This window comes from Lissotriton helveticus, chromosome 10 (genome assembly GCF_964261635.1).
Source record: "Lissotriton helveticus chromosome 10, aLisHel1.1, whole genome shotgun sequence".
In the NCBI taxonomy this organism is placed as follows: domain Eukaryota; kingdom Metazoa; phylum Chordata; class Amphibia; order Caudata; family Salamandridae; genus Lissotriton; species Lissotriton helveticus.
In genome coordinates this window covers 852,857,154-852,870,657 of record NC_136071.1, presented here as the reverse complement: position 1 = coordinate 852,870,657, position 13,504 = coordinate 852,857,154, and the positions used below count along the sequence as shown (strand labels likewise).

The following is a 13,504-nucleotide window of genomic DNA, read 5'->3' as shown; positions in this document are numbered from 1 at the left end:
AAGATCAAGTGGATGAATTGTCAGAATCATATATGGTACAAATGTAATAAGACTTTTATTCGAATTAAAGTTAAGAAGAATCACAGAGTTGCCGACTTGGGATCTATGGGGAAATATTAAGGATCCTGAATCCCATGAACTATGTGAAATAAGATTTTTTTTTCGATTGAGCTAGCTCTGATGTGATGGTACGGGTTTGAGACTATAAACCACATTCACTGAGTGTCATTTTTTCTTGCACTTTAAAATGTGATATTGGGGATCTGATGACAGGTGATTTATTGAGCAGATCACATATAATGTTATGATCATGTACAGCGCGTTATTAGCTTATGAATTTTGATTATGTAATATTAATGATGACATCAAAAAAAGTATATTGAGAATATTCTTGACTCTAAATTGATTAATTCTATAACTGCACTATGATGTCCAGTCTTTTTCAAATATATTTCTTCCCTGATTTAAGTTTATGAGATGCAAGTGTGAATATTATCATTGAATACCTGCAGTATAAACATGCATAGTATTTATATGTCCTTGTTGAGTGACGAGAAAGGTTCACTGAAGAACCAAAACACGTTGGTGTTCTTTCCACACTTTAATGATTACATAAATTTGCATCTGAGCGCATTAAAGTGTGGTAAGAACACCAATGTGTTTCGGTTCCTCACATTGAACCACAAAGCCTTCTTCCTACTGAAAAGTAGCGAGAAGAATTTATTTGAATGGAAACCAATCTTCATTCACTTGTTAACTGGGGTGACGGCGTATCCTTAACAGCCTGAAATTTATGTCTCTACCATCTCTTACAGCCTTACTTTTTGAGGCCTCCTAACTGCACTTTCGTGCTTTCTCTAGTCTTAGAATAGCCCTTTTCTGTAACAGTTGAAGAGGGCATTTCCGATGTGAAGTCATGAGACTGATATGGACTGGCAGGACACATTTTGGGATACAAATGGTAGTGTTGAAAGGTTTGATACAATGGTTATTATCAACATTACTGCATACTGTTCTTTCTCAACAAAAAAGCTCTCTTTTCTGGTCACTTCGCTGTTAATCAAAGTAATGCACAAATTGCATGCAGAATTAATGTAGAACATGGGAATGCAGATGTCTCTCAAAGAACAGAGCTCAATAGTAATGCAGAGCATGCAAGGCTGGTAAAAGACAGAAAATAAGACACCTTGGCAGATTCAATTTTCAACATCGGTAGGCAAGCACCCGTGTGTTGAACCGTATTAATATTATGTGAATTAGCATAGAGCATGCACTTTTCTCCTGAAATGTATATTGTTTAGGCGTATTTTGTAAATAAACTAAAAGCAACCCTACTATAAAGGAATAATCAGTATACGTATCAGTAAAATAATCTAAACTTGTTAATAGCTGATGGACTGTGCAGTTTTGTGTTGTGTTTTGCACATGACTCTATTCTGAGTGCTGTTTAGATCCACCCCACATCAACGGGCAAGTCGGTGACTGCAGTAGTATTTTTTTATCTCACCGGGGGGGGGGGGAGAGAATCAAAGTTCATATTCATGGCAGTAAACTTCATTCTTGGTCCAAAACAAGATCCAAAAAGTAATAGAGCTTAAGTGTTCTATATCTCATTCCTCTTGTCTTCATTCACCCCCCAGTGCCGCATCATGTGGCACAATAAGAGCACAGCTCTGGTCCTCATGCACAACATCAAAAACTTCCCACAGACTTGAGAATGCTGTGTACTGAAAACAATGAAGCTCCAAGCCTACCTATCTATAATTACTTTAAGAAGGTGTGCAATTGTGAAGAGACATAACCGAATCAAACGCTTTTAAATCGCAAACGTAATATTCTGTCTACTGCAGATGAACTTTTTCTCCTTGCTGCCCTCATGGGTGCTTCTTATGCAATATCACACATTGCGTAAGTCTGTGACAAGCGTAAACAAGACAATTCTGAATGTTACATGCTACACCTGGCTGCTGTTTCAGATTAGGCATTTATTACTATTGAAATAAACCCTTAAAAGACAACTAAATGGAAAATAGAGAATGGTAAACCATTCAATATCTTTAGATATGGTCCTAGTCAAGGGATTGGGAAGCCATAAGCCGGGAGGACTTGGAGGGAAGTATTTATTGTTGTTTTAATGTTAAAGTGTCTTGACGGATCTGCAGCAATGCACAATTACAGAATAAATTATCTTACCAACTACTTTATAAATAAAACCGTGTTCATATGATATTTTTCCTCATGTGACGTCTGTAAGTTTTGAACTTGCACTTGTTACATTTGCGGTTTACAGGTGATAGGGCACTGTTTAAGCTGCAGGCCTGTGAGATGTCATAGCTGCTGCTCCTCCCTCTCTCTTGCATTCACTCAGGGCATGATTCCCAAAGGTCCGCTGCACTTGTGGCGTAGGCCCGCAGTCGTGGGGGAATCTCTGTACTCGGGACGGAATCTCTGCAATGAAGATAGAGACCGTGCGGTCGTGGGGGAGTCTCCTCACTCAGGGCGGAATCTTCGCAATGAAGATAGAGACCGTGCAGTCGTGGGGGAGTCTCCGTACTCTGGTGGAATCTCTGCATTGAAGATAGAGACCGTGCAGTCGTGGGGGAGTCTCCTCACTCAGGACGGAATCTCTGCAATGAAGATAGAGACCGTGCAGTTGTGGGGGAGTCTCCTCACTCAGGACGGAATCTTCACAATGAGAATTCTCATTGCGGGGATTCCACCCAGAGTGTGGAGACTCGCCCATAGCTGTGGGGCCTCCGCCACGAGTGTGAAGGCCCTTTGTGAATCCGGTCCTTAAGATTCACAAATGAATCACAGTAGAGGTAAAATGTGCCATTCTTGATAAGCACTGGTGTTCCACAGCTACCATAACATGTCTAATGGGATTGCTGGATACTAAAATGGAGTCCGACAACGTTTCCCTCTCCGTAGAAGAATAGAAGCATGTCATGCAGGGCTGGAATGATTGAATGAAAGATGCCAATCCCAAACTGACTTCTTATAACGGCATTCAAGGTATTTACTGGAGCTCAGCCAAGCATTATGAAGTTCAGTGGTGTGGTGGCAGTGTGGAGGCCTGACAGGTTGTGGCTTTTTATTGCTATTTTTATGGTAAAGCCTGCCACGCTGCTGTCCTGGTGTACTTCGGTGGAACGCCAAGGACATAGTGGTCACAAGATAAAGTTCTTAAAGATAAAACAGGAATTTATCCTACTACAATGCTATAGTAGAACTCAAAGTACCAAAAAAGTGCCTTGAGACCCTTTGGGGTGATAGATGCTTTACAAATGCTGTCGCTCACTCAAGCGACCATGGAGGATGAAATGGAAAAACCTTGTGATGGTTCAAGAAACTCTTAGACTGGCCTTGGCATGGCTCCATGGTGGGTTTGAATTTAAGTATCGGAGCAGTATATACACAAGTCTTATGAGCTTGCCCAAAGTTCCTGTTCTTCCTGACCCACATATTTGACTGCATCACCACTACACCTGTAAGACTTCATTATTTCTGCATGCCTCGCCGCACTTGGTGTGGGTGGAAAAGGCCGGCGGAAGCTATAGATGACATGAAGTGGCAACATACTTGCCTCTGCAAAGAGACACTGTCTTTCAACTGGAAAAATGGGTTGGGGAGCTTTTTTTCCTATGGTTGGTGTGACTTAATGGTCAAAGCTGCTACTTATGATTTCTGAAGAAATGCTCCCTTGAACCTTCAGTATTAGGTCCATGGCTTAAACTCTGCTTAAGGCAGGAGGCAGGGTTAATAGTAAGAGATGTAGGTGATTGGTTGATATTGGGTTTGATTGGAGGAAATTCAGTGATATGTAGTGAAAAATCTCCTTGATGATTGACATGATAAAAAGAATGAAGTTCACAGAAGCAGGATTCCATTTTAGCTGTTGCAATATCAAACGTAAACTTTAATGTTGATGGCATCATCAAATGTAAGATCTTCAAGATAATGATTGTATCTAATATAGGAGATCGTGTATACAGGTGAGATGTTTAAAAATATTCAGAGTGGAGAATATTTTCCTTTGATTTGTTTACACACCTCTATTTGAGGTTCTGAATCTTGTTTGTGTCTCGAAAACGGAATCAAGTTAATGCCATATATACATCTTTTACAGTAAACAGCACTGTTTCATCCCTTTTCTAAGCCCCGCCCATAGACAAATGTTTAATGAGGAGAATAGTTCAAAGGGAACTGAAGTGACTTACCAAATATCACACAAAACATAACCCTGCCAGGTTAGCACGCTCGTCGCCAAAGTTAGGTACGTGCCCACCTGGACCACACGGGTGTGAGGTGGCATAGCCAGCCTCACCCCCTGGGACTGAGAGGCCTCCCCTCACCAGCAGAGAAGCCCTGTGCCAGTAATTATCGGCACTGTCAGGGACTGACTGCAGGCCCATTTCAAGTGATAACAGAACAACTGCATAATGTTGCTTTATAGCGCATGATTAATAGAAAATAATTACACGTCGTAGAAAGGGATGTAATATTTCTTACAAATTGACTGCAATGGTTTCCTGCAGATTAAAGGACTCTTCATTATTTTATCAGCCCTCCCGGAGCACAGTCGCTCGTCTGTGGTCGTGATTCAGTTCACGTTAAGGGCTGCGCGAGCTGAGCTATTCCAGATGCGCGGATACCGAGGACCAGACGTTATGGGCTGTTTTCTGAACAGAGCGCCCACTTCGCTTTCAGAAACACTGGACGCATTTGCCAGTGACAAATGTGTTTACTCTCCTCGCTCACGAAGTTGCCCCTATACCTAATCGAAACTAAAACCCTACGCTTAATCGAAACTAAAAGAGAAATGCGGCGAGCTCAACGAATATTTCAGGAGTGCGAGCAAGTTGCAGACTCGGTCGCCCCCAGTGGCGGAAAGTGGTATCACAGCTGCCCGCGTTCTTTCACTATGAAGTTTAGGGCTAGTGCAGTTTTGTCTGTTTGCTTCCAGGTAAGTCATACGTGTAATTTCGAAAGTAACTGGATGTTGTGGCCTTGAGTTACCACAGCAGAGATTAACATTTTGCTTTTGATTATCATATAATTTGTATTCCAAGGGCAGATTGAACGCACGCCCTTCTAATCGTTGGAAAGGCCTAGTTTTAGTGTAAAATGTGAAGTGTTTCCCGTGCAGTCAACAAAGCCAGCTAGAAGCAAAGAAATCTAAATTTGATCAATCACTCCATTTTTCAGCCAGAGAACCAAATAGCCCCAGATGCTATGTAACTGAGAAACGGAAACCACACATTCCTTACCTAGGGCGCTGCTATTTAAACGATTTTGTCGAAGTGAGTGGTGTGCGTTTTACATTGACTTGCAGTTGAAAGGTGGATACTTTTGAAGAGTTCAAAAGTTTGAAAATTATCATTATTCTATTGAAATAAAAAGATATTATGCTGCTTGAGGGGCTGGTATATCCGGGCTGCCCTAACATTCACGCATTAGTGTGCCAACTTGCAATAGGTCCCAAAATAGTCAAGGAAAATGGGTTCCTTATCCCCAGATCTGGAATTACAAAAACATCTATTATTTGCGACTTGGACCTCGGTGCAACTGAACTTGATACACGTCTGCTAGCTACGCCCCTGCAGTAAAAGAGACATTTCATGCGTGGAAAACAAGTACAAGATTTGATTATCCGTGGTTATATTGCACGTGGGGCACGCGTTAAGAGATTTTTCAAGTGCTGAGCCAGGCCAAAATGTTTCCTTGACAGATGCATTTTGTACACGTTGTTTTGTGATGTATAACGCTGATTCTGATCTCGGGTGAGCTTGACAATCCTGTTATAAGCGCCTTGTTTCACTAAAAATAGCGTTTTCCTCCGTCTCGAAAAGATTTATGTGTGTTGAGGCAGGCAGGAGGGGCTTCCCTGTGCTTCGCCGTGGCTCTCTCAGCCAGGCCGCCCCCAGTGAGCGGCCGGCTGCTGCTCGACAACTTTTACTGCCCTGCCAGCCGCATGGCGATCAGCAGATGTTTCTTGCTTCCGTCTGTCTGCGCGCTGAAAACGTTTGAAGTGTGTGTTCTGCGGCCACACAGCACTTTGTCTCGCTTGCTGGCGGCAGTTTCCTTCCCAGCAGTACTCACGTGACGTGAGCCTCAAAATGTGTACGTTAATGTAATACTACATATATCGGGTGTGGGGTGTGTCACAACATATCGAAGGACAATACACTGCTGGAAAACTTTTTTGGCATCATTTCTGTGATAAAGGGCAAAATGGCTTCCAACTGCCCTTTCTAATTTAGGTGTGTGCGAAAATTGCATGGTTTGCTTTTGTGTAATTACGTGAAATTTGGGCAAAATGTAACAAAATTATGTGAACTGCAAATCCATCAATAAGCTTGTTTTAGTGCAACATATGGCCTTCTGTCAATTTTTGACACAAGGTCACATTTCACACTAAAAAGGCACTAAAAATAAAAATAAAAGTGTTGCGAACAACAGTCTCTCGTTTTCTGGTTGTGCCCACACAACCATAGTGCCACATACAGCAACGTAGTTACGAGCATTGGGGTAATTTCAGCAATTGTGCATACAAGGATAACGTGAATTTTGCGAAATTATGTGAATCACAACAGCATAATTTAAATTTCACCTCGGTCTAAGTTCATATAAATGAGCACAAATACTTGTGGCGTGAAAGGGATAATGCGACTCATTGGAATTCTAAAAACATCTGTGGAGCCAGCATCTCCTCTCAAACATAAGTAAGATAAGATCAGATGCTCCATGCAAACCTCACTTGCAAGTCATTGTTTTGCATGAGGCTGCCTGGGTAGAGTAACTACATGTTGCCTCCGTTTATAAGGCAGCTACTGGTTCTTATCAAGCCAAATGTCATGATTTTAGATGCCAGCATGGAATCTGTTTTGACCTAATTGTCAATGTTCGAATTTTCATCTATGTTGACTCAGACGTTCATCCTGCCGATGTCAAAGCCATAAATAAAGAGTACTATTATTAGATGTTATGAACAGTTCTAACAGTCAGGAAATTATACTAGAGCAGGTGCTTCAAAAGTGAAATTAATATATTGACTTGTTTGAAATGTTGAAGCTAGTCCAGTGTCAGGTGGGGAGGGCGTGTGTGCATGTGGCTGTGTGCCATTGGTCAGAGCTGGCAGGGATTGGACGATTCCAAGCGTTATTAATTTGGTCAAAACAGTTCCTATTCTTTTTTTTCAAACAACCCTTCCTGAAATAGTTGAGCTCCATGGGTTGAAAATGGGTAAGAAGGGTCTCCTCTGCAGGGAAGTGAGAGATGGTTGAGGCAGTGAAGAATAAACAAGCCTTCCCTCTAGGGTGTCTACTACCTTAGAGAAATGTGAAAGTGTGCAATTGGTTAATCCACATATTCTAAATGTTGCTTGGGAGCCAATACAGGTTTTAATTGATGGACTATAGAATTTCTCCTTTTAATGGAAATCTATAAAAAAAAATAGGCACAGCAGTTTCTTCCCCAAAAAATACCTCCTGGAAGCACCGTTAACATTTAAACAAACTTTTTGTACATTTTGCAACAGCCTATTTACAGTGTCTTTAACCTTATACTATGAGCAATATGTTTGTTTAAATAATGAGATATAAAAAATAAACCTAAGCATACTGTTCCGTTGAGTGACATACTGTTCTGTAAGCTAAGTCAGAGAATCTATCTCTAGCTGTTAGCAGGTACTCTTGGAAGCACATGCTTTTAGGAACAATTGCTCTCACCCGCAGGTGACATGCTTCATCATCGGGCTATGCTCCACGCCGGTGGGCCCTGCAAGGGCACTTTACAGGAGTTATTTTGCAAAATGCCTGATGAGCACAGCTGGACAGAAAGTGGTATGTCCAGTAGGTGAGAAGATTGGCAAAGGTGTGAGGCTAAAATCAACTATGGACCATATGTGTCAATGTATTTAATGTGATCCCAGTGGTCAATAATGAGATTGAAACTATCAGAGGGATCTGGAAACAATGGTCCCTATGTCTGTTTGCAGTGGAGTGCTGGTCACCTGTAGACCTGCTAATGTGCTAGGGTCTACAGTCAAGGTGATTATATTATGTATGCATTTACCTGTAGGTGAAAGAGCAACAAAACAGAGAATAGTTTGTTCTTTTTAGACCCTGTCCCACAATCGCTGACCAGCCCCCTTACTCAGGATCACAGTTATCACAGTTCCCATACTTTTCTTTATTCTTCAGAGTGGTATCTATCTCTACATCCTATTCCAAGTAACTGGTTTGTTTCTGAAAAGTGAATCCTGCATGTAATGACCGGTCTCTCTGTGTGCAGGATATCATACTTCATGTAACTGGCTCCTTACTGTGCAGTGTCTCCTACCTCAAGTAACTGGTTCCTTACTGTGCAGTGTCTCCTACCTCAAGTAAGTGGTTCCTTACTTTGCTGTATCTCCTACCGCAAGTGACAGGTCTCTTACTGTGCAGTATCTCCTACCTCAAGTAAGTGGTTCCTTACTTTGCTGTATCTCCTACCGCAAGTGACAGGTCTCTTACTGTGCAGTATCTCCTACCTCAAGTAAGTGGTTCCTTACTGTGCTGTATCTCCTACCTCAAGTAATTGGTTTACTGTGCAGTATCTCCTACCTCAAGTGACAGGTCTCTTACTGTGCAGTATCTCCTACCTCAAGTAAGTGGTTCCTTACTGTGCAGTATCTCCTACCTCAAGAGATTTGTTTTATACTGTAGAGTATATCCTACCTATAGTAACTGGTCTCTTATTGTGCAGTATCTCCTACCTCAAGTAACAGGGGTCTGTGTGTAAAGTGTAAGTTGCATCGAGTTACTGGTTTCTTCCTGTGCAGTATATCACATCTATAGCAGCTGGTCTCTTTTGAACATTATAAATGGTCTCTATGCAGTACATCTTAGTTCTAGTGACCGTTCTCGGTCTGTATGCAGCATATCGCACCACTGGCGACTGGTTTCAGTCCATATTGCATATCTTACGTCATATTATCAATAGAGTGTCAGGAAATAAATGAACGAGAAATGTAGTATTAGTCCACTGATGTTTTTTTTTAACAATGTCAATTGCAGTCATATAATACAGACAACTGTTGTTTTAATATTGTCCTTAACTTGCACATGTTCTAATTTGAGATAATGCTTGGCACCCTAATGTAGTAAAACACCAGAAACGCAAGAGGGCCAGGCAGGACCTTGCATTAATTTCTCCAGCTGCAGATATGAGTGGGCAAGTTATTGTGCGTCTTCCTCGCACCCCTCTCCCGTGTACGTGTTGTATTCATCTTAAGTGTGCCAGAAAACCAGAGTGTTTGTTAAATCCCCCCCAGAATAAACGCAGTGCGTGCTGTATAGACCCCCAGGCCCCTCACGCTGTACACAGGCTCCAAGCAGTGCGAGGGAAGGCACGCAAGCCCGGGCCTGAAGCACTTCTGCACAAAACGACATTATCTCCAGTCGACCAAAGGTTAATGCGTCTTATTGTTTTGAATTAGGATGAATACAATAAGTTCGGCTGGTGGGTCGGAGAGATGAACGGGGCCGTTGGCCTGGTGCCTAAAGAATACATAACGGAGATGTATGACATCTGAGAGGCCGGGTAAGTACTGCGTAATCCAATCTGTGCTAATGGCGCACATGCCCTCCTGACGCGCGCGCTCTTTCCTGAAACATTTGCTGCTCACAGACAGGGGCAAACCAAGGAGCTCTGGCACTTTCATTTATACAGATACAAGCGCAGGGCTACATGCAAGTTTTACAACCCCTCCACCCCCCTCCCCCTCCCTCCACATCCTCTTTATAAATAAATAAATACTGCGCAATGGTCTCGTTGCTTGGCTGCGCATTAACTGAGGGGCCGGTTTTAATTCGAATAAATGTATCTACGTCATTTTGTAATGTTGTGTTAAAATGTTATCTCCTTTAGCAAATGAAAATTCGAGTTGTTTCTTTTCTTGTCACGCGAGTGAGCTGATAGTGTTTGTTTACAGTCTGTCTGTGTTTTTTTATAATCTAGCAGTCTACTGTTTTTTTCCCATAGGCTCGTCCACCTACACAACAATACGAAGGAAGTCGAGGGCCATTTTATAAGATAATCGTACAATGAACTTGACGTCTGAATGCAGTGGAGGCTGACTAAATATGGCTACATATGTGAATTAAATATCGCCCGCGTATTTTCTATGAATACGTGTAAAGGCATTTAACTGATTTGTACTTCGATAATCTTTTTGCTGTGACTCAAACAACCTTTCACTTCTAAACAACTTGGGGTTGCTGCTCGTTTCTACTGGTACTCGTCATCATTCTGCAAAATAAACTGTATTTTATTGTGACAACGCTTATAATGCACTTCCTTCTACCAAAGAAGCCCTAGAGCGCTTTCAATTGTTTTTGTTCCTAGGTCAGTGCTATTTTACTGAAAGGGAGAGATTTTTGTTTTAATTACGTCAGTATTTTCCCATTGAAGACACTAAGTGGCCCCCTCTCATGTGTGAAAATTTGCTAATCAAGGCTTTTCAGTCAACAACATTTTGCATTTTGGGATACCTGAGCCGATTTTTGAAATGGTAAAGCCATACTTTAAGTACCAGCATGCAACATACTGTTGCTTAAAAAGTCAGGAAGGTCAGAAAGTGTCACAAATGTCCCTATGCCACTGCTACATCATCCAGTTCAGAGTATGAGGGGACACAATGAAAATGTACCTTTGCCTTGTTTAGCTGCATGTCACTGCCTCAGACAAGTCCCATACAAAAGTGACTCCTGCAGAATCTGGAACAGGGTTATTATCTAATTTAGGGGGGGAAACGAGAAACCAAATAAAGCATACATTATGTTTTTCTTCCTCACAACCTTGAATGAGTGTACTTTTGGCATGCTTCCAGTTTCTTAGCACGTCCAATTTAGGATGGAAAGTGCACCTACTTCAAGTGAAGAGGATCACCCCTTGCGTTGAGGTGGAAACATAGGTGTCCTGACTCCACCTCACCAATCCACACTGCTCCCTGTGGGGGTCTCTTCTAAGATCCCCTTTCTGCATTTACTATGATCAGAAGACAATTTCACATTACATTTAGCTTTGAAAGGGAAGGAAATTAGAAACAGAAGGAAGGGTTAAAAAAGACACTGTATAAATATCTAAATCTTCCTACGCAATTGGAAAAGAGACCTATTTCACCCTTTGTATTTTCAAACATGTAGTTTTTAGGCCTTGCCTAAGACAGACCATGCGCTGTCTGTTGAGAGACATTTTGTTAGTTTACAGTGGGTTGAGAGCCCACCCATTACATATCATTGGTTGGCTTAATCGCCGCTCTCATATGCTTGCTTCTATTTCATTAGTGGGAGTGGGCTTCACTTCCTCTTCTTAGGTTTGTCCCTCCCCTGGAGAATGGAGCATTACTCGTGCCCATCCACTATTTTGTTTTCAGGTGCTACTTTTCTCTTTCTGTTTAATCACTCTTGGAGAGTCCATGTGTTTTCCTACTGTCTCCCTTGTGTGTTGTCTCCCTTTCGGCCATGCCTGCTGCCCATGTGCTTCCCTTGCCCTCATTTGCTTATCGAACCCTTGCCTAACTTATTTTTGCATGCATGCTTCTCCCCCACCTCTCCCCTGCTCTCTCACTCGTTTGCTTCCCCAAGTTCCTCTCTGTTTGCTCCCCCTGTGTTCCTGTCTTGTGCTCTCAGTTGTGTTTCCCCTCAGCAACACCCATGTGTTGCTTTGTGCAGCCCCTCCAGTTTCTCCCCCTTCTGTGTTGCCCCATCCCCCAGGGCTTTAAGTGGGATGAAAAAACTGGCGGGGGTCGTCTCTCAGAGGGGCGTGGCCAATGTAAGGGCGTGGCTTAAAAACACATAAGCAAAAAATCTGTGTTTAGCACACTGTGCCGTCCTACTTGTATTTTGCTGTTCCTGTCATTGCGTTCAGATATATTATACAAGTCACATCATACCTACAAGTCAGGACAATTGGGTTTGTCAATGGTTGCTAGTTACATAAGATAAATAAGCAGCAACTATGCCTTGTATATAATATTGAAAACACTTCCACTTAAAGCCCTGGTGGTGACACCACAACAATGTTTCTGCTCCTGAGATTCAAAAAGAGAAGGGAAATCCAGAGAGAAAATGACTCTCTTTAACCCCTTGCACGCTGATGACGGAACCGCTCCGTCATCAGCTGCGGGTGCGCTGTGCTGATGACGGAGCGGTTCCGTCATGGCCTGCCACGCTCGATAGAACGCACATGCGCGGCGTGAATTCCGCGCCTGCGCTGAGGGTTCTATTGAGCGGGGGCGGGCCATGACGGAACCGCTCCGTCACCAGCATAGCTCAACCGACGCTGGTGACGGAGCGGTTCCGTCACCAGCATGCGGCCGCCGCGCGGCCGCCCCCCCCTTAGCACTGCGGCGGAATAGCCGCCGCAGTGAAGGGGTTAAAGGATTTCCCTTCCCCTGCAACACTCACCACGCGCACATCAATGTGCCTGCTGTCACTGCAATCCGGAAAAAAAAACGGACCGCCTGTGCCAGGGCACAAAACCGAGTCCGATGGAGACCTGTTTGAGGCCCCCTCAAAAAAACTGCTGGTTCTCAGACCCGGTGAGATCCGGCCCACTTAAAACCCTGAATCCCCCCCCCCCCCCCCCCAGCTTGCCTCTCCACTGTGTAGTTTCCCTCCTCCCACGCTTTTGTTTTTGTTATCAATCTAACTTGGATTGGCAAACAGAAAAATGCTGCTTGAATCATTTTGTAGGCGTGCACATTCCTGGTGTGTGTGCCTTTGAAATGGCGCTGCTGGCTGCTTGTGCCTTTTTAATGCTTTTAAACCCCATACTGCACTGCATCTGTTATGCTGGACAGCTAATCTAGAACTTTGGCAGAGCCAATAGATCCTAAAGGAGATTTTTATCAATGTTTGTTCTTTTCTTTATTGCAAATGCTGAATTACAAGTACCAGAGCACACACAGTAAAAAAACAGTATTCTTTGTACTGAGGCCTCACATAGTAAAATGTCATTCCTCCGCGTTCGATCAAGCGCCTTATCCTTCCAATTTACACACACCTCCTAGGCCAATGTGACTCACATATGAGTAAAGCTCTGTGCGGGCCTGCCTCTCGCCCACTGTGAGTCAATTATGTGGGGGTCTGCCTTCAATCGCTGTGAATAAACACTCTCTGTGGGTAAGTCTCTCAAATACAATGAGTAAATCTACGTGGCTCTGCCCATCGCCCACTGTGAGAAAAACTGTGCGGGTCTGCCCCTCAACATCCATCCAGTTTATGGAAAATTCAGTGCGGACCTAGCCTCACCTTCCATTGGAAAGAAAATTCCACGGTGGCCTAGCACGTCCACCCTTCCGTTGTGAGTGTCACCTGTTCTCCATCCACTTGAGCAAAACGTTCCCTAGCTGGAGTACCCCTCACCTTTAGCCACCAGGAGTAAAACTCTTCTCGGCGGTGCTCTCTCCCTCCATCCACTGCGAAGAAAACTCTGCCTGAGCCAAGCACGCCCTCCA

The 13,504-nt window shown here is 43.3% G+C and overlaps 1 protein-coding gene across 1 annotated transcript in view; it reads left to right on the top strand.

The window, feature by feature from the left end:
• Positions 1–10,837, top strand: part of SKAP2 (src kinase associated phosphoprotein 2) — a 501,186-nt gene extending 490,349 nt beyond the window's left edge. Inside the window, exons 12-13 of the mRNA XM_078663472.1 lie at positions 9,482–9,585; positions 10,027–10,837. Of these exons, the coding sequence (XP_078519598.1) occupies positions 9,482–9,577 (96 nt within the window). The 3' untranslated portion in view covers positions 9,578–9,585; positions 10,027–10,837. The remainder of the gene's footprint in view (positions 1–9,481; positions 9,586–10,026) is intronic.
• Positions 10,838–13,504: the final 2,667 nt, after the last annotated feature.